This window comes from Balaenoptera acutorostrata, chromosome 1 (genome assembly GCF_949987535.1).
Source record: "Balaenoptera acutorostrata chromosome 1, mBalAcu1.1, whole genome shotgun sequence".
NCBI lineage: Eukaryota > Metazoa > Chordata > Mammalia > Artiodactyla > Balaenopteridae > Balaenoptera > Balaenoptera acutorostrata.
In genome coordinates this window covers 115,686,390-115,710,792 of record NC_080064.1, presented here as the reverse complement: position 1 = coordinate 115,710,792, position 24,403 = coordinate 115,686,390, and the positions used below count along the sequence as shown (strand labels likewise).

At 41.2% G+C, this 24,403-nt stretch overlaps 1 protein-coding gene across 1 annotated transcript in view; it reads left to right on the top strand.

Annotated features, from left to right (window-relative positions):
- Positions 1–18,501, top strand: part of FCRL5 (Fc receptor like 5) — a 51,293-nt gene extending 32,792 nt beyond the window's left edge. The window contains 8 exon segments of the mRNA XM_028163953.2: positions 12,931–13,209; positions 13,649–13,765; positions 14,441–14,468; positions 15,588–15,670; positions 15,873–15,941; positions 18,086–18,117; positions 18,242–18,296; positions 18,299–18,501. Of these exon segments, the coding sequence (XP_028019754.2) occupies positions 12,931–13,209; positions 13,649–13,765; positions 14,441–14,468; positions 15,588–15,670; positions 15,873–15,941; positions 18,086–18,117; positions 18,242–18,296; positions 18,299–18,501 (866 nt within the window).
- The last annotated feature ends 5,902 nt before the right edge of the window (positions 18,502–24,403 follow it).

The window sequence follows — 24,403 nt, the reverse complement described above, 5'->3', positions numbered from 1 at the left end:
TTTTTAAAGATTTATTTATTTTATTGATTGATTGATTGTCTTCGTTTCTGTGCTAGGGCTTTCTCTACTTGCGGCAAGTGGGGGCCACTCTTCATCACGGTGCGCGGGCCTCTCAGTATCGCAGCCTCTCGTGGAGCACAGGCTACAGACGCGCAGGCTCAGTAGTTGTGGCTCACGGGCCCAGTCGCTCTGTGGCATGTGGGGTCTTCCCAGACCAGGGCTCGAACCCGTGTCCCCTGCATTAGCAGGCAGATTCTCAACCACTGTGCCACCAGGGAAGCCCTATTTCTGTTTTATAAATAAGTTCATTTGTAACATTTTTTTTTTAGATTCCACATATAAGTGATATCATATGATATTTGCCTTTCTCTGTCTGACTTACTTCACTCAGTATGGCAATCTCTAAGTCCATCCATGTTGCTGCAAATGGCATTATTTCATTCTTTTTTATGGCTGAGTAATAGTCCATTGTATATATATACCACTTCTTCTTTATCCATTCATCTAATGATGACATTTAGGTTGCTGCCATGTCTTGGCTATTGTAAATATTGCTGCTATAAACATTGGGGTGCATATATCTTTTTGAACTAGAGTTGCCCAAGAGTGGAATTGCAGGATCATATGGTAACTCTATTTTTACTTTTTTGAGGAACTTCCATACTATTCTCCATAGTGGCTGCACCAATTTACATTCCCACCAACAGTGCAGGAGGGTTCCCTTTTCTCCACAGGTTCTCCAGCAATGTTTCTTGACTTTTTTTTTTTTAACATCTTTAGTGGAGTATAATTGCTTTACAATGGTGTGTTAGTTTCTGCTTTATAACAAAGTGACTCAGCTATACATATACATATATCCCCCTATCTCTTTCCTCTTGTGTCTCCCTCCAACCCTCCCTATCCCACCCCTCTAGGTGGTCACAAAGCACCAAGGTGATCTCCCTGTGCTATGCAGCTGCTTCCCACTAGCTATCTGTTTTACATTTGGTAGTACATATAAGTCCATGCCACTCTCTCACTTCGTCCCAGCTTACCCTTCCCCATCCCCGTGTCCTCAAGTGCATTCTCTACTTCTGCATCTTTATTCCTGTCCTGCCCCTAGGTTCTTCATAGCCTTTTTTTTTTTTTTAGATTCCATATATATGTGTTAACATACGGTATTTGTTTTTTTCTTTCTGACTTACTTCACTCCGTATGACAGACTCTATGTCCATCCACCTCACTACAAATAACTCAATTTCATTTCTTTTTATGGCTGAGTAATATTCCATTGTATATATGTGCCACATCTTCTTTATCCATTCATCTGTCAATGGATACTTAGGTTGCTTCCATGTCCTGGCTACTGTAAATAGAGCTGCAATGAACATTGTGGTACATGACTCTTTTTGAGTTAAGGTTTTCCAGGGTATATGCCCAGTAGTGGGATGCTGGGTAGTATAGTAGTTCTATTTTTAGTTTTTTAAGGAACCTCCATACCGTTCTCCATAGTGGCTGTATCAATTTACATTCCCACCAACAGTGGAAGAGGGTTACCTTTCCTCCACACCCTCTCCAGCATTTATTGTTTGTAGATGTTTTGATGATGGCCATTCTGACTGGTGTGAGGTGATACCTCACTGTAGTTTTGATTTGCATTGCTCTAATGATTAGTGATGTTGAGCATCCTTTCACGTCTTTGTTGGCAATCTGTATATCTTCTTTGGAGAAATGCCTATTTAGGACTTCTGCCCATTTTTGGATTGGGTTTTGTTTGGGTTTTTTTGATATTGAGTTGCATGAGCTGCTTGTAAATTTTGGAGATTAATCCTTTGTCAGTTGCTTCATTTGCAAATATTTTCTCCCATTCTGAAGGTAGTCTTTTCATCTTGTTTATGGTTTCCTTTGCTGTGCAAAAGCTTTTAAGTTTCATTAGATCCCATTAGTTTATTTTTGTTTTTATTTCCATTTCTCTAGGAGGTGGGTCAAAAGGATCTTGCTGTGATTTATGTCATAGAGTGTTCTGCCTATGTTTTCCTCTAAGAATTTTATAGTGTCTGCCCTTACATTGAGGTCTTTAATCCATTTTGAGCTTATTTTTGTGTATGCTGTTAGAGAGTGCTCCAATTTCATTCTTTTATATGTAGCTGTCCAGTTTTGCCAGCACCACTTATTGAAGAGGCTGCCTTTTCTCCATTGTATATTCTTGCTTCCTTTATCAAAGATAAGGTGACCATATGTGTGTGGGTTTATCTCTGGGCTTTCTATCCTGTTCCATTGACCTATATTTCTGTTTTTGTGTCAGTACAATACTGTCTTGATTACTGTAGCTTTGTAGTAGAGTCTAAAGTCAGGGAGCCTGATTCCTCCAGCTCCGTTTTCCTTTCTCAAGATTGCTTTGGCTATTCGGGGTCTTTTGTGTTTCCATACAAATTGTGAAATTTTTTGTTCTAGTTCTGTGAAAAATGCCATTGGTAGTTTGATAGGGATTGCATTGAATATGTAGATTGCCTTGGGGAGTATAGTCATTTTCACAATGTTGATTCTTCCAATCCAAGAACGTGGTATATCTCTCCATCTGTTTGTATCATCTTTAATTTCTTTCATCAGTGTCTTATAATTTTATGCATACAGGTCTTTTGTCTCCTTAGGTAGGTATATTCCTAGGTGTTTTATTCTTTTTCTTGCAATGGTAAATGGTATTGTTTCCTTGATTTCTCTTTCGGATTTTTCATTGTTAGTGTATAAGAATGCAAGAGATTTCTTTTTTATTTTTTTATTCAAACAGAAAGTCACAAAAATTATAATCATCCTCATCAGTTCACTCAGTCCCATGTAATTAATTTTTTTTATCTTGATCTTTTGTTACCACTTTTATGAATTCATCAGTTTTCCATTAGAGTTCTGAAAATGCTTATTCACTCAATTCAGCAGTATAGTCAGTTACCAGAAACCTGTACTTGTCAGAGTCTTTTCCATGAATTCCTTGAAGATGAAACCCTTTTATAGGAACATTTTTGCAAAAGCATCAGAATACACCCAGAACTGTCTGTAAGTGACAAAAGACTTAAAAATGACCACGGTTAAAGTTTTGATGAAAGTTCATAATAATGCAATTGGCAAGGAAATTTAGTTATTTCTGAGATATACATTTTAAAGTAATAACTAGAATAATGACTTATAACATTATACCAGAACATATAAGATTTTTAGGAATTTCATGTAATGTAATTAATTTCATGTAATGTAAAATGAAACATATATATTAACATATTTCCATACAAATAACCCAAAGAAATTTTAGTATTAGTTTTTTTTTAACTATTGAATTTGATTTTGTTTATTTTTGTATACAGCAGGTCCTTATTAGTCATCAGTTTTATACACATCACTCTATACATGTCAATCCCAATCACTCAATTCAGCACACCACCATCCCCACCCCCCCCACCCCTGCCGCGGCTTTCCCCCCTTGGTGTCCATACGTTTGTTCTCTACATCTGTGTCTCAAATTCTGCCCTGCAAACCAGTTTATCTGTACCATTTTTCTAGGTTCCACATACATGCATTAATATACGATATATCTTTTGCTCTTTCTGACTTACTTCACTCTGTATGACAGTCTCTAGATCCATCCACTTCTCAACAAATGACTCAATTTTGTTCCTTTTTGTGGCTGAGTAATATTCCATTGTATATATGTGCCACATCTTCTTTATCCATTCGTCTGTCAATGGGCATTTAGGTTGCTTCCATGACCTGACTATTGTAAATAGTGCTGCAATGAACATTGGTGTGCATGTGTCTTTTTGAATTATGGTTTTCTCTGGGTATATGCACAGTAGTGGGATTGCTGGATCATATGGTAATTCTATTTTTAGTTTTTTAAGGAACCTCCATACTGTTCTCCATAGTGGCTGTATCAATTTACATTCCCACCAACAGTGCAAGAGGGTTCCCTTTTCTCCACACCCTCTCCAGCATTTGTTGTTTGTAGATTTTCTGATGATGCCCATTCTAACAGGAGTGAGGTGATACCTCATTGTAGTTTTGATTTGCATTTCTCTAATAATTAGTGATGTTGAGCATCTTTTCATGTGCTTCGTGGCCGTCTGTATGTCTTCTTTGGAGAAATGTCTATTTAGGTCTTCTGCCCATTTTTGGATTGGGGTGTTTGTTTCTTTGATATTGAGCTGCATGAGCTGTTTATATATTTTGGAGATTAATCCTTTGTCCATTGATTCATTTGCAAATATTTTCTCCCATTCTGAGGGTTGTCTTTTGGTCTCGTTTATAGTTTCCATTGCTGTGCAAAAGCTTTTAAGTTTCATTAGGTCCCATTTGTTTATTTTTGTTTTCATTTCCATTATTCTAAGAGGTGGATCAAAAAAGATCTTGCTGTGATTTATGTCAAGAGTGTTCTTCCTATGTTTTCCTCTAAGAGTTTTATAGTGTCTGGTCTTACATTAGGTCTCGAATCCATTTTGAGTTTATTTTTGTGTATGGTGTTAGGGAGTGCTCTAATTTCATTCTTTTACATGTAGCTGTCCAGTTTCTCCAGCACCACTTATTGAAGAGACTGTCTTTTCTCCATTGTATATCCTTGCCTCCTTTGTCATAGATTAGTTGACCATAGGTGCGTGGGTTTGCCTCTGGGCTTTCTATCTTGTTCCATTGATCTATGTTTCCGTTTTTGTGCCAGTACCATATTGTCTTGATTACTGTAGCTTTGTAGTATAGTCTGAAGTCAGGGAGTCTGATTCCGCCAGCTCCTTTTTTTCCCTCAAGACTGCTTTGGCTATTTGGGGCCTTTTGTGTACCCATACAAATTTTAAGTTTTTTGTTCTAGTTCCATAAAAAATGCCATTGGTAATTTGATAGGGATTGCATTAAATCTGTAGATTGCTTTGGGTAGTAGAGTCATTTTCACAATATTGATTCTTCCAATCCAAGAACATGGTATATCTCTCCATCTGTTGGTATCACCTTTAATTTCTTTCATCAGTGTCTTATAGTTTTCTGCATACAGGCCTTTTTTCTCCCTAGGTAGGTTTATACCTAGGTATTTTATTCTTTTTGTCGTAATGGTAAATGGGAGTGTCTCCTTAATTTCTCTTTCAGATGTTTCATCATTAGTGTATAGGAATGCAAGAGATTTCTGTGCATTAATTTTGTATCCTGCAACTTTACCAAATTCATTGATTAGCTCTAGTAGTTTTCTGGTGGCATGTTTAGCATTCTCTATGTATAGTATCATGTCATGTGCAAACAGTGACAGTTTTGCTTCTTTTGCAATCTGAATTCCTTTTATTTCTTTTTCTTCTCTGATTGCTGTGGCTAGGACTTCCAAAACTATGTTGAATAATAGTGGTAAGAGTGGACGTCCTTGTCTTGTTCCTGATCTTAGTGGAAATGCTTTCAGTTTTTCACTATTGAGAATGATGTTTGCTGTGGGTTTGTCATATAAGGCCTTTATTATGTTGAGGTACGTTCCCTCTGTGTCCACTATCTAGAGAGTTTTTATCATAAATGGGTGTTGAATTTTGTTGAAAGCTTTTTCTGCATCTATTGAGATGATCATATGGTTTTTAGTCTTCAATTTGTTAATATGGTGTATCACATTGATTGATTTGCGTATATTGAAGAATCCTTGCATCCCTGGGATAAATCCCACTTGATCATGGTGTGTGATCCTTTTAATGTGTTGTTGGATTCTGTTTGCTAGTATTTTGTTAAGGATTTTTGCATCTATATTCATCAGTGATATTGCTCTGTATTTTTCTTTTTTTGTAGTATCTTTGTCTGGTTTTGGTATCAGGGTGATGGTGGCCTCATAGAATGAGTTTGGGAGTGTTCCTTCCTCTGCAATTTTTTGGAAGAATTTGAGAAGGATGGGTGTTAGCTCTTCTCTAAATGTTTGATAGAATTCCCCTGTGAAGCCTTCTGGTCCTGGACTTTTGTTTGTTGGAAGATCTTTAATCACAGTTTCAATTTCATTACTTGTGACTGGTTTGTTCATATTTTCTATTTCTTCCTGGTTCAGTCTTGGAAGGTTATACCTTTCTGACAATTTGTCCATTTCTTCCAGGTTGTCCATTTTATTGGCATAGAGTTGCTTGTAATAGTCTCTTAGGATGCTTTGTATTTCTGAGGTGTCTGTTGTAACCTCTCCTTTTTCATTTCTAATTTTATTGATTTGAGTCTTCTCCCTCTTTTTCTTGGTGAGTCTGGCTAATGGTTTATCAATTTTGTTTATCTTCTCAAAGAACAAGCTTTTAGTTTTATTGATCTTTGCTATTGTTTTCTTTGTCTCTATTTCATTTATTTCTGCTCTGATCTTTATGATTTCTTTCCTTCTGCTAACTTTGGGTTTTGTTTGTTCTTCTTTCTCTAGTTCCTTTAGGTGTAAGGATAGATTGTTTATTTGAGATTTTTCTTGTTTCTTGAGGTAGGCTTGTATAGCTATAAACTTCCCTCTTAGAACTGCTTTTGCTGCACTCCATAGGTTTTGGATCATCGTGTATTCATTGCCATTTGTCTCTAGGTATTTTTTGATTTCCTCTTGGATTTCTTCAGTGATCTCTTGGTTATTTAGTAATGTATTGTTTAGCCTCCATGTGTTTGTGTTTTTTACATTTTTTTCCCTGTAATTCATTTCTAATCTCATAGTGTTGTGGTCAGAAAAGATGCCTGATATGATTTCAATTCTCCTAAATTTACTGAGGCTTGATTTGTGACCCAAGATGTGATCTATCCTGGAGAATGTTCCATGCGCACTTGAGAAGAAAGTGTAACCTGCTGTTTGGGGATGGAATGTCCTATAAATATCAATTAAATCTATCTGGTCCATTGTGTCCTTTAAAGCTTCTGTTTCCTTATTTATTTTCATTTTGGATGATCTGCCCATTGGTGTAAGTGGGGTGTTAAAGTCCCCCACTATTATTGTGTTACTGTCGATTTCCTCTTTTACAGCTGTTAACCATTGCCTTATGTATTGAGGTGCCCCTATGTTGGGTGCATATATATTTATAATTGTTATATCTTCTTCTTGGATTGATCCCTTGATCATTATGTAGTGCCCTTCCTTGTGTCTTGTAACATTCTTTATTTGAAGTGTATTTTATCTGATATGAGTATTGTTACTCCAGCTTTCTTTTGATTTCCATTTGCATGGAATATCTTTTTCCATCCCCTCACTTTCAGTCTGTATGTGTCCCTAGGTCTGAAGTGGGTCTCTTGTAGACAGCATATATACCGGTCTTGTTTTTGTATCCATTCAGCAAGCCTGTGCCTTTTGGTTGGAGCATTTATTCCATTCACATTTAAGGTAATTATTGATATGTATGTTCCTATGACCATTCTCTTAATTGTTTTGGGTTTGTTTTTGTGGTCCTTTTCTTCCCTTGTGTTTCCCACTTAGAGAAGTTCCTTTAGCATTTGTTGTAGAGCTGGTTTGGTGGTGCTGAATTCTCTTAGCTTTTGCTTGTCTGTAAAGCTTTTGATTTCTCCATCAAATCTGAATGAGATCCTTGCCGAGTAGAGTAATCTTGGTGGCTGGTTCTTCGCTTTCATCACTTTAAGTATATCATGCCACTCCCTTCTGGCTTGTAGAGTTTCTGCTGAGAAATCAGCTGTTAACCTTATGGGAGTTCCCTTGTATGTTATTTGTCATTTTTCCCTTGCTGCTTTCAATAATTTTTCTTTGTCTTTAATTTTTGCCAATTTGATTACTATGTGTCTCAGCGTGTTTCTCCTTGGGTTTATCCTGTATGGGACTAGCTGCGCTTCCTGGACTTGGGTGGCTATTTCCTTTCCCATGTTAGGGAAGTTTTCGACTATAATCTCCTCAAATATTCTCTCTGGTCCTTTCTCTCTCTCTTCTCCTTCTGGGACCCTTATAATGCGAATGTTGTTGTGTTTAATGTTGTCCCAGAGGTCTCTTAGGCTGTCTTCATTTCTTTTCATTCTTTTTTCTTTATTCTGTTCTGCAGCAGTGAATTCCACCATTCTGTCTTCCAGGTCACTTATCCGTTCTTCTGCCTCAGTTATTCTGCTATTGATTCCTTCTAGTGTAGTTTTCATTTCAGTTATTGTATTGTTCATCTCTGTTTGTTTGTTCTTTAATTCTTCTAGGTCTTTGTTAAACATTTCTTGCATCTTCTCCATCTTTGCCTCCATTGTTTTTCCGAGGCCCTGAATCATCTTCACTATCATTATTCTGAATTCTTTTTCTGGAAGGTTGCCTATCTCCACTTCATTTAGTTGTTTTTCTGGGGTTTTATCTTGTTCCTTCATCTGGTACATAGCCCTCTGCCTTTTCATCTTGTCTATCTTTCTGTGAATATGGTTTTTGTTCCACAGGCTGCAGGATGCTAGTTCTTCTTGCTTCTGCTGTCTGCCCTCTCAAGAATGCAAGAGATTTCTGTGCATTAATTTTGTATCCTGCTACTTTACCAAATTCATTGATTAGCTCTAGTAGCTTTCTGGTAGCATCTTTAGGATTCTCTGTGTATAGTATCATGTCATCTGCAAACAGTGACAGCTTTACTTCTTCTTTTCCGATTTGGATTCTTTTTATTTCTTTTTCTTCTCTGATTGCTGTGGCTAAAACTTCCAAAACTATGTTGAATAATAGTGGTGAGAGAGAACCACCTTCTCTTGTTCCTGATCTTAGTGGAAATGGTTTCAGTTTTTCACCATTGAGAATGATGTTGGCTGTGGGTTTGTCATATATGGCCTTTATTATGTTGAGGTAAGTTCCCTCTATGCCTATTTCTGGAGGGTTTTTATCATAAATGGGTGTTGAGTTTTGTCAAAAGCTTTTTCTGCATCTATTGAGATGATCATATGGTTTTTCTCCTTCAATTTGTTAATATGATTTGTCACATTGATTGATTTGCGTACATTGAGGAATCCTTGCATTCCTGGGATAAAACCCACTTGAGCATGTTGTATGATCCTTTTATTGTGCAGTTAGATTCTGTTTGCTAATATTTTGTTGAGGATTTTTGTATCTATGTTCATCAGTGATATTGGCCTGTACTTTTCTTTCTTTGTGACATCTTTGTCTGGTTTGGGTATCAGGGTGATGGTGGCCTCATAGAATGAGTTTGGGAGTGTTCCTCCCTCTGCTATATTTTGGAAGAGTTTGAGAAGGATAGGTGTTAGCTCTTCTCTAAATGTTTGATAGAATTTGCCTGTGAAGCCATCTGGTCCTGGGCTTTTGTTTTTTGGAAGATTTTTAATCACAGTCTCAATTTCAGTGCTCATGATTGGTCTGTTTATATTTTCTATTTCTTCCTGGTTCAGTCTTGGAAGGTTGTGCTTTTCTAAGAATGTGTCCATTTCTTTCAGGTTGTCCATTTTTCTGGCATATAGTTGCTTTTAGTAATCTCTCATGATCCTTTGTATTTCTTCAGTGTCAGTTGTTACTTCTCCTTTTTCATTTCTAATTCTATTGATTTGAGTCTTCTCCCTTTTTTTCTTGATGCGTCTGGCTAATGGTTTATCAATTTTGTTTGTCTCCTCAAAGAACCAGCTTTTAGTTTTATTGATCTTTGCTATTGTTTCCTTCATTTCTTTTTCATTTATTTCTAATCTGATATTTATGATTTCTTTCCCTCTGCTAACTTTGCATTTTTTTTGTTCTTCTTTCTCTAATTGCTTTAGGTGTACGGTTAGGTTGTTTATTTGAGATGTTTCTGGTTTCTTGAGGTAGGATTGTACTGCTGTAAACTTCCGTCTTAGAACTGCTTTTGCTGCATCCCATAGGTTTTGGGTCTTCGTGTTTTCATTGTCATTTGTTTCTAGGTATTTTTTAATTTCCTCTTAGATTTCTTCAGTGATCTTTGGTTATTTAGTAGAGTATTGTTTATCCTCCATGTGTTTGTATTTTTTCCAGATTTTTACCTGTAATTAATATCTAGTCTCTTAGCGTTGTGGTTGGAAAAGTTACTTGATACAATTTCAATTACCTTAAATTTACCAAAGCTTGATTTGTGACCCAAGATACGATCTATCATGGAGAGTGTTCCATGAGCACTTGAGAAGAAAGTGTATTCTGTTGTGTTTGGATGGAATGTCCTATAAATATCAATTAAGTCCATCTTGTTTAATGTATCATTTAAAGCTTGTGTTTCCTTATTTATTTTCATTTTGAATGATCTGTCCATTGGTGAAAGTAGGATGTTAAAGTCCCCTACTATGATTGTGTTACTGTCGATTTCCCCTTTTATGGCTGTTAGCATTTGCCTTATGTATTGAGGTGCTCCTATGTTGGGTGCATAAATATTTACAATTGTCATGTGTTCTTCTTGGATTGATCCCTTGATCATTATGAGTGTCCTTCTTTGTCTCTTGTAATAGTCTTTATTTGAAAGTCTATTTTGTCTGATATCAAAATTGCTAATCAGCTTTCTTTTGATTTCCATTTGCATGGAATATCTTTCTCCATCCCCTCACTTTTGAACTGTATGTGTCCCTAGGTCTGAAGTGGGTCTCTTGTAGACAGCATATATGTGGGTCTTGTTTTTGTAACCATTCAGCCAGTCTATGTATTTTGGTGGGAGCATTTAATCCATTTACATTTAAGGTAGTTATCCATATGTATGTTCCTATTACCATTTTCTTAATTATTTTGTGTTTGTTTTTGTAGGTCTTTTCCTTGTCTTCTGTTTCCTGTCTAGAGAAATTCCTTTAGCATTTGTTGTAAAGCTGGTTTGGTGGTGCTGAATTCTCTTAGCTTTTGCTTGTCTGTAAAGGTTTTAATTTCTGTCGAATCTGAATGAGATCCTTGCTGGGTAGAGTAATCTTGGTTGTAGGTTTTTCCCTTTCAACACTTTAAATATGTCCTGCCCCTCCCTTCTGCCTTGCAGAGTTTCTGCTGAAAGATCAGCTGTTAACTTTATGGGGATGCCCTTGTATGTTATTTGTTGCTTCTCCCTTGCTGCCTTTAATATTTTTTCTCTGTATTTAAGTTTTGATAGTTTGATTAATATGTGTCTTGGCATGTTTCTCCTTGGATTTATCCTGTATGGGACTCTCTGCCCTTCCTGCACTTGATTGACTATTTCCTTTCCCATATTAGGGAAGTTTTCAACTATAATCTCTTCAAATATTTTCTCAGTCCCTTTTTTATTCTCTTCTTCTTCTGGGACCCCTATAATTTGAATGTTGTTGCATTTAATGTTGGCCCAGATGTCTCTGAGACTGTCCTCAATTCTTTTCATTCTTTTTTCTTTATTCTGCTCTGTGGTAGTTATTTCCACTATTTTATCTTCCAGGTTACTTATCCGTTCTTCTGCCTCAGTTATTCTGCTATTGATTCCTTCTAGAGAATTTTTAATTTCATTTATTGTGTTGTTCATCATAGTTTGTTTGCTCTTTAGTTCTTCTAAGTCCTTGTTAAAAGTTTCTTGTATTTTCTCCATTCTATTTCCAAGATTTTGGATCATCTTTACTATCATTACTGTGAATTCTTTTTCAGGTAGACTGCCTTTTTCCTCTTCATTTGTTTGGTCTGGTCGTTTTTACCTTGCTCCTTCATCTGCTTTTTGTTTCTCTGTCTTCTCATTTTGCTTAACTTACTGTGTTTGGTGTCTCCTTTTCTCAGGCTGCAGGTTCATAGTTCCTGTTGCTTTTGGTGTCTGCCCCCAGTGGCTAAGGTTGGTTCAGTGGGTTGTGTAGGCTTCCTGGTGGAGGGGACTGGTGCCTGTGTTTTGGTCAGTGAGGCTGAACCTTGTCTTTCTGGGGGGCAAGACTGCATCTGGTGGTTTGTTTCGGGGTGTCTGTGACCTTATTATGATTTTAGGCAGCCTCTCTGCTAATGGGTGGGGTTGTTTTCCTGTCTTGTGAGTTGTTTGGCATAGGGTGTCCAGCACTGTAGCTTGCTGGTCATTGAGTGGAGCTGGGTCTTAGCGTTGAGATGGTGCTCTCTGGGAGAACATTTGTCATTTGTTATTACGTGGAGCCGAGAAGTCTCTGGTGGACCAATGTCGTAAACTTCGCTCTCCCACCTCAGAGGCACAGGCCTGACACCCGGATGGAACACCAAAACCCTGTCAGCCATACTTTTGGGAAGTCTGAGGTCTCCTGCCAGCATTCAGTTGGTGTTCTGTAGGAGTTGTTCCACATGTAGTTGTTTTTCTGATGTATTTGTGGGGAGGAAGGTGATCTCCACATCTTACTCCTCTGCCATCTTGAATGTCTCAGTCCTGTTGACTTTTTTTTTATTCAAAATATAAAATTTATTCAAAAGCAATAAAATAACAGTTTCTATGAAGTATGAACTGTATATAATAAGTAAACACAGCACAGTACCAAACTTGTTGACTTTTTAATGATGGCCATTCTGACTGGTGTGAGGTGATACCTCACTGTAGTTTTGATTTGCCTTTCTCTAATAATTAGCCATATTGAGCATCTTTTCACGTGTATGTTGGCCATTTTTTACATAACTTATGTTAGTAGCCCTAAAGGAAATAGTCTTAGAAGTAGATTTGCTGGGTGAAAGTTTATGTGCATTTTAAATTAGATATATATTTCCAAATCACCATTCAAGGAAGTGTCTCAAATTTGTATTCCCACTGAGAGCATATCAGGGTGCCTCTTAATCCACCACCCCATCAGTATTATCTGCCTTTTTAAGCTTTGCCAGTCTGATGGGTGTTTTTATTTGTATATACTTAATTAGTAACAAAGATGTTATCTTTATATATTTATTGGCTATTTGAAGTTTTTAGTGATTCATACCCTTTTCACAGTTTTCTGTTGGATATTTTTGTGCATTGAAAGCTATTTGTAGATTCAGGTCATTAACTTTGTTTGTCATATGTGTTTCAATATATTTTCCTTGATTGAGATATGACTTTTATTATTTGTTTATATTATTTTTTGTTCCTTTCTGAATATGTTAGAAGTAGGAACTTCTATTGACTTTTTGTTTTCCCTCAGTTCCAGTGTCTCACCCTATCCTCACCCTCAGGACCCCCAGGGCCCAGGCTGTGGTGGGGGATGTGGTGGAGCTTCATTGTCAGGCCCAGAGAGGCTCTCCCCCGATCTTGTACCAGTTTTATCACAAGAATGTCACCCTGGAGAGCAGCATATCCCACTCTGGACAAGGAGTGTCCCTCAACCTCTCACTGACTGCAAATCATTCTGGAACCTACTCCTGTGAGGCCAACAATGGCCTGGGTCCCCAGTGCAGTGAGGCAGTGACACTTTCCATCACAGGTAAGTTTCCTATTCTCAGGCCACAGATGTGGCCAAAAGATTTCCTCCTAGGATACTCTGATAATCCTTGTGATGCCTGACCAGGACAGTGTTTCTCAGGGACAGGTACACAAAGCTAGATGTTCTCCAAACTGTTATTTTCATTAAGTGTTTCTGAAGGCTTGTCATTTGGGTGGGAAAGGGGGCTAAAGAAGACCACTGAATTTAATACTCTTCAGCTAGCATCATCCATCCTGACCCTCAACCCTTGCATCAGCCACAGACATGAGCTTCCCCACCAAGAGAAGTGCCATCCCCTGTGCCACACCTGCACCTGATTAGCCTCAGGAGTCCTGATCCCCTCAGTTCATCCTCTCTCCCAGGCATCAGCTCCAGGGATCAGGGCAGTTCAAGACCACAAGCCTCTCCCTCTGGCTCATGCCTGGGGTCTCCCCCTCAGGGCTGACAGGGAGCAGAAGTGGCCCTGTTGCCACCGGTGTCACCGGGGGGCTGCTCAGCATGATGGGTCTCGCTGCCGTGGCACTGTTGTTCTACTGCTGGCTCCCGAGGAAAGCAGGTGAGTAACTCCCTGGTTAACCTTTGCTTGAGTCCCTGTCCTTCCCATCTCCATTCCCTCAGGCTCATGCTGCCTTTGGAACCACCCCCAAGCTCTCAACACCTCCTTTCTGCACAATTCCACGGCTCCTACATTCCCCTCTAGTTCCTCCAGAATTTGTCTTCATCAAATGCAAAGTTTCCAGAACAGCCCTATTGGGTGTAAGATGTCTTCACAAGATGTAGTTTACCTGACATGACAAATTACAGTGCATTTCCCTCTCTACCCTTGCAAGACCCCCAAGGAACGGAAGAGGAGAAGAAAAACTCTAAGAAATAGTAGTGAGAACAGAAACCAAATGGAATTTGATAACTTACTGATTTTGTAAATGTATGGTACTTTCATAGCCGATCAAGTCTATTTTCCCACATTCAGCTATTGACCATTGTTCTTCACAAACTCCACGTTAAAAGATTATGGATTGTGGGCTACCCTTTTGTATTATAACTATACCCCTCTGGAATCCAGGATCAGTAGTTTTTGCCCAATCTGCCACCTCCCTTGGACATAGCAAAGGAGGGTTCACATCTTAGAGACAGTGACTCCTGGAAGGTTCTAGGTGAGCCTCCTATGAGCTGTGCTCCTTGTGAAGTCTTCCTTCTCCTGGACTCAATGTCTCTCTGCTTTCCTTTGCAGGAGGAAAGCCTACATTTGACTCCTCCAGGTAAGACCTGCCTATATTGCCGTATGGTTAATGAAATGCCCACCAAGTATGAAAATGGAATTGAATCTGGTTACTGCTGAGAGCATGGTCACTGCTTCATGTCACTGAGATGGGTTGTGCCAATTTCATGTTGCCACCTCCCTTGGGATATCTCAATTCCCAGGACCTTCTCACCCATCAGCTTAGCTAAATAGGCCTTTTTCTTGCAGCAAGTGTTAATTGCTTTTTATTTATTAACTTACATCCTTGGTCCAATGTTGCCTTGGTTGTTTGAGTGACACTATGACCACTGAATCCATCCGTTTCCTAAGATGGTCTTAGCTTAATCATCCTGGAAAGCTCTGGTCATGGCCAACTCAACCTAACCAACACCTGTTGTGATGACAGCCAAGAAGATGGAGTCACGCAACTTGGCCACCCCGAGAGACCTCTCTGCTAACAGGAGGTGGTGCCTGTGAAGAAGGGGCTGCCATCTTGGATTCCAAAGACTGACTTTAGGAGTCACACCACAGCTCACAAACTATCCCTGGGCAAGCTTATGGTAGCAGCATCCAAACCATCCTGAGTTCCTCTGAGCCTTTTTGTTTGTTTGTTTGTTTGGCCGTGCTGCAAAGTTGCAGGATCTTAGTTCCCCCACAAGGGACTGAACCCAAGCCCTTCTTAGTGAAAGCACCAAGTCCTAACTTCTGGACCACCAAGGTATTCCCATTTGAGCCTTTCTAATTATGGATTTCACTCAGATACTGATCTCTCTGGGAGTGTAGACCTTGGAGCCAGGTTTGAATGGCTCCTGGCTCTTTCCCTTTCTAGTTACATAGTCTTGAGTAAGTCATTTTACCTCTCAGAACCTCCATTTTTTCCATCTAAAAAATAGAGATAATAATAGCATCAACTTAATATTGTTATAGGCACTAGCACAGTGACATACTAGGTGGCAGTAAAGTCTGGATTCATATTATGATTTAATATAATAGTCCATAACAATAGACCATTTGGTATATGCTCATCTATGTTTCCAGGCTTGGCAACTATCCTGTGGTAAAGACTCACTAACAGGGACTGATCCTTATAGCTACTTCATCAGGATTTCTAGGAAACATCAATGCTTCTACCTTACAGGAACCCATCAGCTTCAGACCCCCAAGAGCCCACCTACTACAATGTACCAAGCTGGATAGAACTGCAACCAGTGTACAGCAATGGTGAGGACTGAGGACCCTCCACTTGGGCAGGGACCCCAGGGTTGGTCCAGGAAGTGGTGGGACAAGAAATGAGGAAGGGATGGTACAGAGGCCCGGAGGGCCCTGCTCCCTCCAGAGAACAAACTCTATCTGGGAGAGGAGGAAGTAGCAAGACAAGGGGCAAGAACCTTAGAGTCCTCTCAAACTTCAACTTCTCTCCAAGTAAATCCTAACGGAGGAGATGTGGTGTACTCGGAAGTCCGGAGCGTGAAGGCGGAGAACAAACAGGCAGGTAAGACCCAAGGACCCTTGATTTGGGCGGTCTATTGCTATGTGTGGCTCAGTCTCCACCCCTTCAGTGGGTCTGGGCCAACCAGACACAGAACTGCCCCTCAGGCTGGGTCACTGAGCTTCTTACTTTGTGCCCACCTACCCTGCTGCGATTAACCCAAGCTCACCATGCAGAGCTGCTTTCTCCATTCTCCACAGATGGCCTCAGCATCACTTGAGTAACAAAGTCATCACCCTGGGCAGTCAGCCCCTCAGAGCTTCAGTGTCCCATCTGTGAAATGAGACAGGACTGTCTATCATTCCCTTCCTACCTGTACCTGTTTTCTACTGCTGCTGTGGCAAATGACCATGAGGGCTTAAACAATACAAGTTTATTATCTTACTGTGCTGTAGGTCAGAAGTCTAAAACACAGGTTACACTGGGCTAAAATCAGTGTCAGCAGAGGTCCTTTCTGGAAGCTCCAGGGGAGAATGTATTCCCGTGCCTTTTCCAGCTTCTAAAGGACACCCTTTTCCTTTCTGGGGCTCATGTCCCATCCCTCCATCTTCAAAGCCAGCAAGTGGCACCTCTGTAACCACTTCTTCCATAGTCAGTGCTCCCTTTGACCACAACTAGAAAAAGTTCTCAGATTTTAAAGTTCTCCTTAAAATTCCACCTGGATAATCTAAAATAATCTCCCCATTTGAAGGTCCTTAATCTTAATCACATCTGCAAAATCCCTTTCTCCATCTTAGGTCACATATTCACAGGTTCCAGGTATCAGGACATGGACATCTTTGTGGGAGACATTATTCTGCCTATCACACTCTCTCATAGGGTTATTGTAAGGATCAAACGAGGAAGCAGATGGGGAGATGCTATTACAGCAGCAGAGTTTAAGCAGCTTTTATGACGAGTATATGCTTGTTGTCTGTCTGTGTCATTAGTCCTCACTCATGGTAGATGGTCAGCTGTGAAGAATCCCAGCCTGGTTTCCTCCTCTCAGAGCAGGAAAGGGAAAGCCTTTGGGGCTATTCTAACTTTGTTCTGTAAAAAGTGTCATGTGATTTTTAGCCATTCTGCTTCCTTCTCTGGTTTTTTTATTCTTCTTGTATAAAATCAAATGAACTCCATTTTGTTCCATTCTTGGTTCAGGGGCCCACCTCTAAAATGTATGAATTCATTCACACTTACAATCCCCTTTGATGTGAGTGTTGTTATTACCCCATTTCACAGATGAGAAAACAGAGGCAGAGAGATCTTAAATGACCAGCCTGAAGTCACAGAGCTAACAAATCACAGAAGAGTCTGTCTCTAGAGTCCAAGCATGAGGCCAAGCTCTGCTTCTCAGGGCAGTTCCAGGGAGCCTTGAGGCTCATTCCAAGCCAAAAAGAGAAAGCCTTGCTTGATGAATGCCATATTTCATTCCAGCTTTAAGACAATATAATAATAATAACAACTTCTATTATCATATCAACATGTGTTGAGCAGTTCCTATGTGCCTGGTACAGTTCTGAGTAGAGTACTGTAAATAAATACATTGAAAATATATATATATATATATATATATATATATATATATATATATATATATATGCTATAAATATATACACACACACATATATTTAAAGTTTGTTTGTTTATAACCCTCAGAAGTGTACCTGCACATTGGAACTGCTCAGCACATAACAGATGTTAGAAATCAAACACACACACACATAACCCTACAGGTAGGTATTATTATTCCCAACATACAGATGAGACACCAAGGCAGGAGATATTGAGTGACTTGCCCAAGGTCACAGAGGTGGCACGGCTGACCTGGGGCTCAGTCTGAGATAGTCTGGATCAGAAGTCTGCTCTAAACCACTGCACTGCCTCTGCTCCAGGCCAGACTGCTTCTCCATAATATACACTATGAATCTATGATCAAAGCATGAACAAGATAAAAAGTACATTTCTTTCTTTTGAGAGTCCCTGGGGAACTCAGCATGAGGAACAAAGAGTGGAGTGATGTTGAGGAGAGAGTTGCTCGAAGCTGTGAGGTTGAAGTTCTTAGGAAAGGTTCAGTGCAGCCCCATGGAGATGGCTGTGGCTGGGCTGGTGGCACAGATGCAAGGAGAGAGTTCTGAGTTCACAGCTGAATGCTTCCCTTCTTTCCACAGCAGCCTCTGACCCAGAGCTTCTCAAGAACACGGTGAGTCCCGTGACCTGTGTACTCTCCCACTTCGGGCCTGCTGGCCTCTGGTCCTCACCTATGTGCTCCTTCCCCCAGGATTCCTGTGTCATCTACTCCCAGGTGAAGGGGGCTTACGCCGCAGCCCCTAAGCCCCAGCTCTTGGTTGCATCCACTCCTCACAGATGAGTCCATGCAGCTCCCGACTGCTGTCTCAGCCTCTGCACCCAAAGCCACCCTTGGGGGAGAAGGGACATCAAAGTGGGAAGATTTAAACCACCCAAGGCCACACCCAGCAACCTGTGCATCAAGTGCCCACACCCTAGTCTGAACAGAACACAGGGCCCCACAGGACTCCCACCTATTTCCAAAGTGACAGCCCTGGCCCAGTGGTCTTTTTCTTAATGACATGTTGCTCCCAACCCAGGGCCCATGATGATGCCTGGCTTCCTTAATGAGCTTCAGCTTTGGTCACTATTCCGAGTCCTACTCCCATACACATCCCCACCATTCCTCCATGAGGACTGCACCTAAACTCTGCCACGGATAACCTGCTTTCAGTGGGTGCTTTCCTCAGTTGCAATCAGTCTGGTAAGGCTACAGTGGGCTCTGCCAAATGGGACAGCACACACCCCTGGAGGCATGGACACTGGGCTCGTCATGGACCTCCCCATGATGGGACTGCATTCCACACTCCCACTGTCTGTCTGAAACTCTAAGCTCAGAATCTGACACCAGGATAACTTCTCTCCTGCCCAAGTAAGTGGATTTCACACCCTAGGTCCTAGATCCTTCCCATCCTGCCAGAAGTAACCCAGGACAGTCAAGGCCAGGAGGACCAGAGATGCAGATAGAATACATATTGAAATATAGGAGGTGCTCTATTACTATTTGATTGATTGATTGAATGAATGAATGAATGAGGAAGATATTATGGGTCATTATGGTGTATTCCTACCCTCAAACTGGCATCTGATCCAGTGTGCTCTCTAGGAAATCCAGGAAGTACTCTTTTCTCTTCCCTGAGTAGGAAATAAACTAAGAGAAAGAGTTTGAGTGAGGAAAGCTGTGTTCAGAAAGCAGGAAGCCTTCTCAAACTTTAAAGTGCTTATGTAGGGAGGGTGGGAGGGAGATGCAAGAGGGAGGGGATATGGAGATATATGTATACATATAGCTGATTCACTTTGTTATACAGCAGAAACTAACAAAATATTGTAAAGCAATTATATTCCAATAAAGATGTTTAAAAAATAATAAAATAAAATAAAGTGCTTATGGGTAACCTGGAGATCTTGTTAAAATGCAGATTCTTATTCGCTGAGTCTGGGTGGAGGCTAAGATCCTGCATCTATAATAAGCTCCCACGTGATACTAATGCTACTGATCCTAGGAGCATACTGAGTGCCCAGGACCATGAAGAAGTAGCGTGGGCTCTGGCTGCCCACTGCCCAGCTCCATGGGGGCCACTCACGTAGATCACGTGCTCCCTGCACCATCCTTCCACTAGAACACCATCAGATCCTGCTGCTAAGAGGACTTCTCAGCAACATGCTGGGTTTCATCAGCCTCCCTGGGTCAGTAAAAAGTAGCTGCCGTCATCTTCGTTTCCCCACCTCAGGCCTCACACTTTCCCATAGAGGAAATGAATACACTGTGAATAAATATACCTCTTAGCTTTCTCCATTCAAAGTTGATCTATCTCGCCTCTGAGCCATAGGATGTTTTGATCCATTTTTATGATGTCCATCACACCTCATCTTGATCTCCACACTCCAGTGGATTGTACAGGGGCAATCATTTCCAAGCCACATTGCCTGGATTAATAAAATCCTTGACGGGGCATTCATGGCCCTTCTCCACGTAGCACCACCTACTTCCCTCTCCAGCTTTTTCCGTGGTCATTGTGCTCCACACCCTACACTCAATCACCGGGTGATCTTCCCCATTTTCTAACATAGCCGCTCTGCACTTCCTCCTCTTAGCCTTTTCCATCATTTGCATATGCTGGAATCCTGCTCATTCATTGAGCCCCAAGTCAAATGTCAGCTGCTACTGGAAATGATCTGTCTTTGGACTCCCATAGCACTTGTATACCGTGAGACATGGCATCACTAATGGTTGATGTTTGGAGGGAACTTAGAGTTTATCTAAGCTACTTCTTTAATTTTGTGGTTGGAAATTGAGAACCAGAGAGGAAGAGCAACTAGCTGAAAATTAAATAACGAGTTAGTGGCAAAGCACATACTAAATTAAACCCAGGACTCCTGGTACCCAGGACGGTGCTCTTTCCTTTACACGGCTCCTCTGCTACAGAGATGTGTGCATTTTTGTGTTTCCCCAACAAGACTGAGAGTTCCTTAAAAGGAAAGCCCAAGCATCCAGCATGGTGCCTGGCATTCAATTGGTGCTCAATGAACTGTTGTTGAATTGGATGTCTATTAAATCCCCCTGACGAATAAACATCACCTCTACAAATTTGTCTATATCATTACCTGCTCCCTCTTAACCCAGAGAAGTGCAATACATGTCCTTCAATCTTAGAGTTTTTAATAATCCCAATAAAATCATTGCTACGAGGTCCACCTGTCAATTTGAGATGAATGCTGTGTATTGTTCAAAACAAGAACAAGATACTTGCATGAACTGCAGATATCTAAAATACCACACAAAACCCAATCAGTTGTCCCCACAAAACTTGCTCTCTTTACTGTGTTCTCTTTCTTCCTTCCTTCCTTCTCTCCTCCCACTCCTTCCCCTCTTCCTTCTCCCCCCTCCCCCTTCTTCTCCTTCTTCTTCTTCTTTTCTCTCTCCTCTCCCTCCCTCCCTCCCTCTCTTTTCCTTCTTCTTCTTTTTCTACTTGAAGATAGCACTCTACCCAGTCACCCAAGACAGAAGATGCATAGCCATCTCTGAGTCTCTACATTGAATTGGTCACCCAAGCCAATCCAGTCAACTTTCCTTTCTTTCTTTCTTTCTTTCTTTCTTTCAGCTGCACCACACAGCATGCGGGATCCTAGTTCCCCGACCACCAGGGATCAAACACGGGCCCCCTGCAGTGGAAGCTTGTAGTCCTAACCACTGGACCACCAGGGAATTCCCCGTCAACTTTATTTTTGAAATAGCTCTCAAATCACATCCTCCTTTTAGTTCCCACTGCCACTTCCTTAGTACAGGCCTTCATCACCTACCACCAGGATTATGTAATAGCCTCGAAACTGGTTTCCCAACTTCCAGATTCTCTCTTTGCAAAACCATCCCCAATAGATTTGCCAGCTGGACCTCCCAACAGAGTTGCTCATATGACCTTTCTAAAAACCAGCTCTATGTATTCCTCTGCTTGAAATCCTTCAATTATCCAGATTTCAGGCTCTATCGTTGGACACAAGGGTCTTCATGATTTAGTTCCAACTTACACTTTCAGCTCCATCTCCCCATATCCCCTTTAACAGACAAGAACACGCACCATGTGCTCCTGCCACGCGAACCTCTTTTCATTTCCTACACGCACCACCTCCTTTCAAGCAGCCATGGCTTTTTTCCTAGTAACTTTCCCCTTTCTGTTCTGTCAAACTCACTCATCTTTCAACACTTAGTTCAAATGTCAATACTCAGTGAGGCCTCATTTCTCTCTACAGGTTTCTATAACCTTTGGCATCTATGTTTCTTGTAGTCCTTACAAAAGTGTGTGTGCGCGTGTGTGTGCGCGTGCGTGCACCCACGTGCTTCTCTCCCTGGACTACTTAAAGCCTCTCTAGGGTTGAGTGTTATGGTTAGTTCTATTTTATAACCCTCCCCTCATCCTCGCATCATGCCCAACACACAACACAGGGCCTGGTGAATCACAGATGCTCAATTCATAGTGAATAAATGAATGTGCAACAGTGTTGAATGGACTTTTCCTGTTTCCCTCAGAAAAACACTTAAGCCCAAAGCTGAGCTCAACAGTTGATAGTAACTCACATGTTCTGAAGAGCAGCTTCTGGACATATCCCACAGGATTGACTCAGAAGTGGCCACACGACCCTTGGGTACTCCCCTGGCTCCTCACACCTCCTCTATCAGCTGAGATCAGAGTTCATTGAAAGGAGTGATGGAGGAGATGGGTGGTCTGGTGAGGGGCACTGGGTGTTTTACTCTCCCTCCCAACTTCAGCCAGGGGAAGGCAGGACTCCTAGATAATGGCTTAAAGAAGGAAAGACAGCCCCTCATCTCACCACTCAAGGGGAACTGTTGAGCCTCAGGTAGAGAGCAGAGCCCAGGGAGAGAGCTTTTAAGAAATCTTAACACAAGAGCCCTGGGGTTTGGGGATGTTAGAGAGCACACTATTCCCCACTCTTCTCGTGGGAAGGGAGTTCCATTAGCACCACACTCCTGGCCTCTAGTGGTCCAGCCCCTCTGTCTTCTTTTCTCATAGCCAAGAGCAGCCCACAGGAGCATGTGTTCCCCTCTGCCTTAAGTTTTAAAAGACCTGCCTCTATAGTTACAGTTTCACAACCCCAACCTCAAGGTTTAGCATAGGAGGCTTCAAACCCTGAGAAACAAAAATAGAGAATTCAGGGGAGCAGGGCAGATGGCTCTATGCTTTGGTGGTGCTTACCAGGCAGAGATCATATGGGTTTTTTACCTTGGTTTTTTTATGACAGTGTATTGGAGTTGGCTTTTGGCTGCTGAACTTGAGACAGGAGCTTTAAGTCTTAGGCTGTGGTGTTTTGTGGCAGGTCACTAGAACTAAGACGAGGTTTTGACCAAAGACTGTAGGGCTGGGGATACACACACTGACCATTAAGCAATGGTGAGCAAGTGCACTGGACTATTCTGGGTGCAGTGGCCCTGGACATGACTTACACTATTCCCATGGTTGTGAATTCAGGCAGCTGCTTCTGCCAGTCAAGGGTTCCAGGTCCTTATGGCACTTGGGGGCATGACTTGACAACACCTCCCTCACACACATTCCATGAACCTTCCACCTCCACTCTGGGGCTCCCCTATTGGGCTGAAGTGCAAATGTGAAGGGAAGTTAACTTTGGGATATTGAAGGCAATGGATAACTGTTGCTCCTTTTCTCCTCTCCACAGCCCCCTCCCTAAATGCACCATTCAGAGATGTAAAAGCTTTATTTATATGACCTCTCCGAGGACTCCTTGAGTGACCAAGCAATCAACCTATTGCAAAACTGTGGCCAAGTTGGGTCTACACATCTTAAATGTGTTCTTCTTTCCCAGCCTCCCTCCTATTCCCTCTCCCTTCCGCTTCCCTGGGATTATACTCACCCACAGTGTGTTAGCACATGAGCTTCTCCTTCAGGCTATCTTCTAGGTGAGAGTCAAGGGCCCCAGCAAAGCCAGCAACCTTGAAAAAGGGACCACTGTCCTTCAACAGATTGGCTTTCTTGAACAGCTGTGGCTGTGACCAAGCTTCAGCCATAAAACAGAACCTTTTCATTCAAGGCCTTTGATATATTGGGAGCCAGGGCAATATTTTCTGCTTTCAGTGCAAGGCAGCTGACTTCCATGTATGTCACAGAGCTTTTCAAGCTGTTAGGTGTTAGGGTCTTGCCAAGGTAGGAAGGGCTGGGTCTGCTGACCTAACCTCAGCTGAGTCTTTTAACAAGGACACCAGAGATATGAGCCTGAACTGTATCCCCGTGCTGCCTTACAGAGCGAGAGGAGAGACATTTGTCTCCACTACAGCACTGCAACTAACACAAAGACAGACAAGGGGAGCGCATTCCCTAGAAGGAGGGTTTTTAGGCCTAACTGCAAATCGAGAGATGACAACAGCGAGAGCAGCTCAGGACTAAAGGAAAAGATCTGTTCACCATCTGTGATGGAGGCCACATTACCCAACAAAGCTCATACCCAATGCCGCTCTGAGAAGGTGGTAGCACCAGGCTCAAAAAAAGGAAATTTTAAAATTCTTCAGTGGAAAAGGAAGGTACCACTTAGGTGAATTCTATCCCTTTCCCAGCATGGTGAATTCATAGTAGCAAAACAAAACTTAAGATTTCTTCCACTTTAGTTAAAATTACAGACTCTAGACTTTATAACAATTTCATTATGGTGAAAAGATCTTTTCCATTTACCCTCTGCGATTCAGACACCAGTTTCTTTGGCAATGCTAAATGCTGGTCTCTGGGGACATAATTTTGTTAGGATAAATGTTTTAGGACCTTGAGATTGGCTTCTTTTCTAAAGTCAGTAAGTCTAGGACCCGTGCTATGATACACTGAAATGTCCTATTAACTCTCTGGATTCTTTTAAATAGTGTCTTAGTCTGCTCAGGCTGCTATAACAAAAATACCATAGAC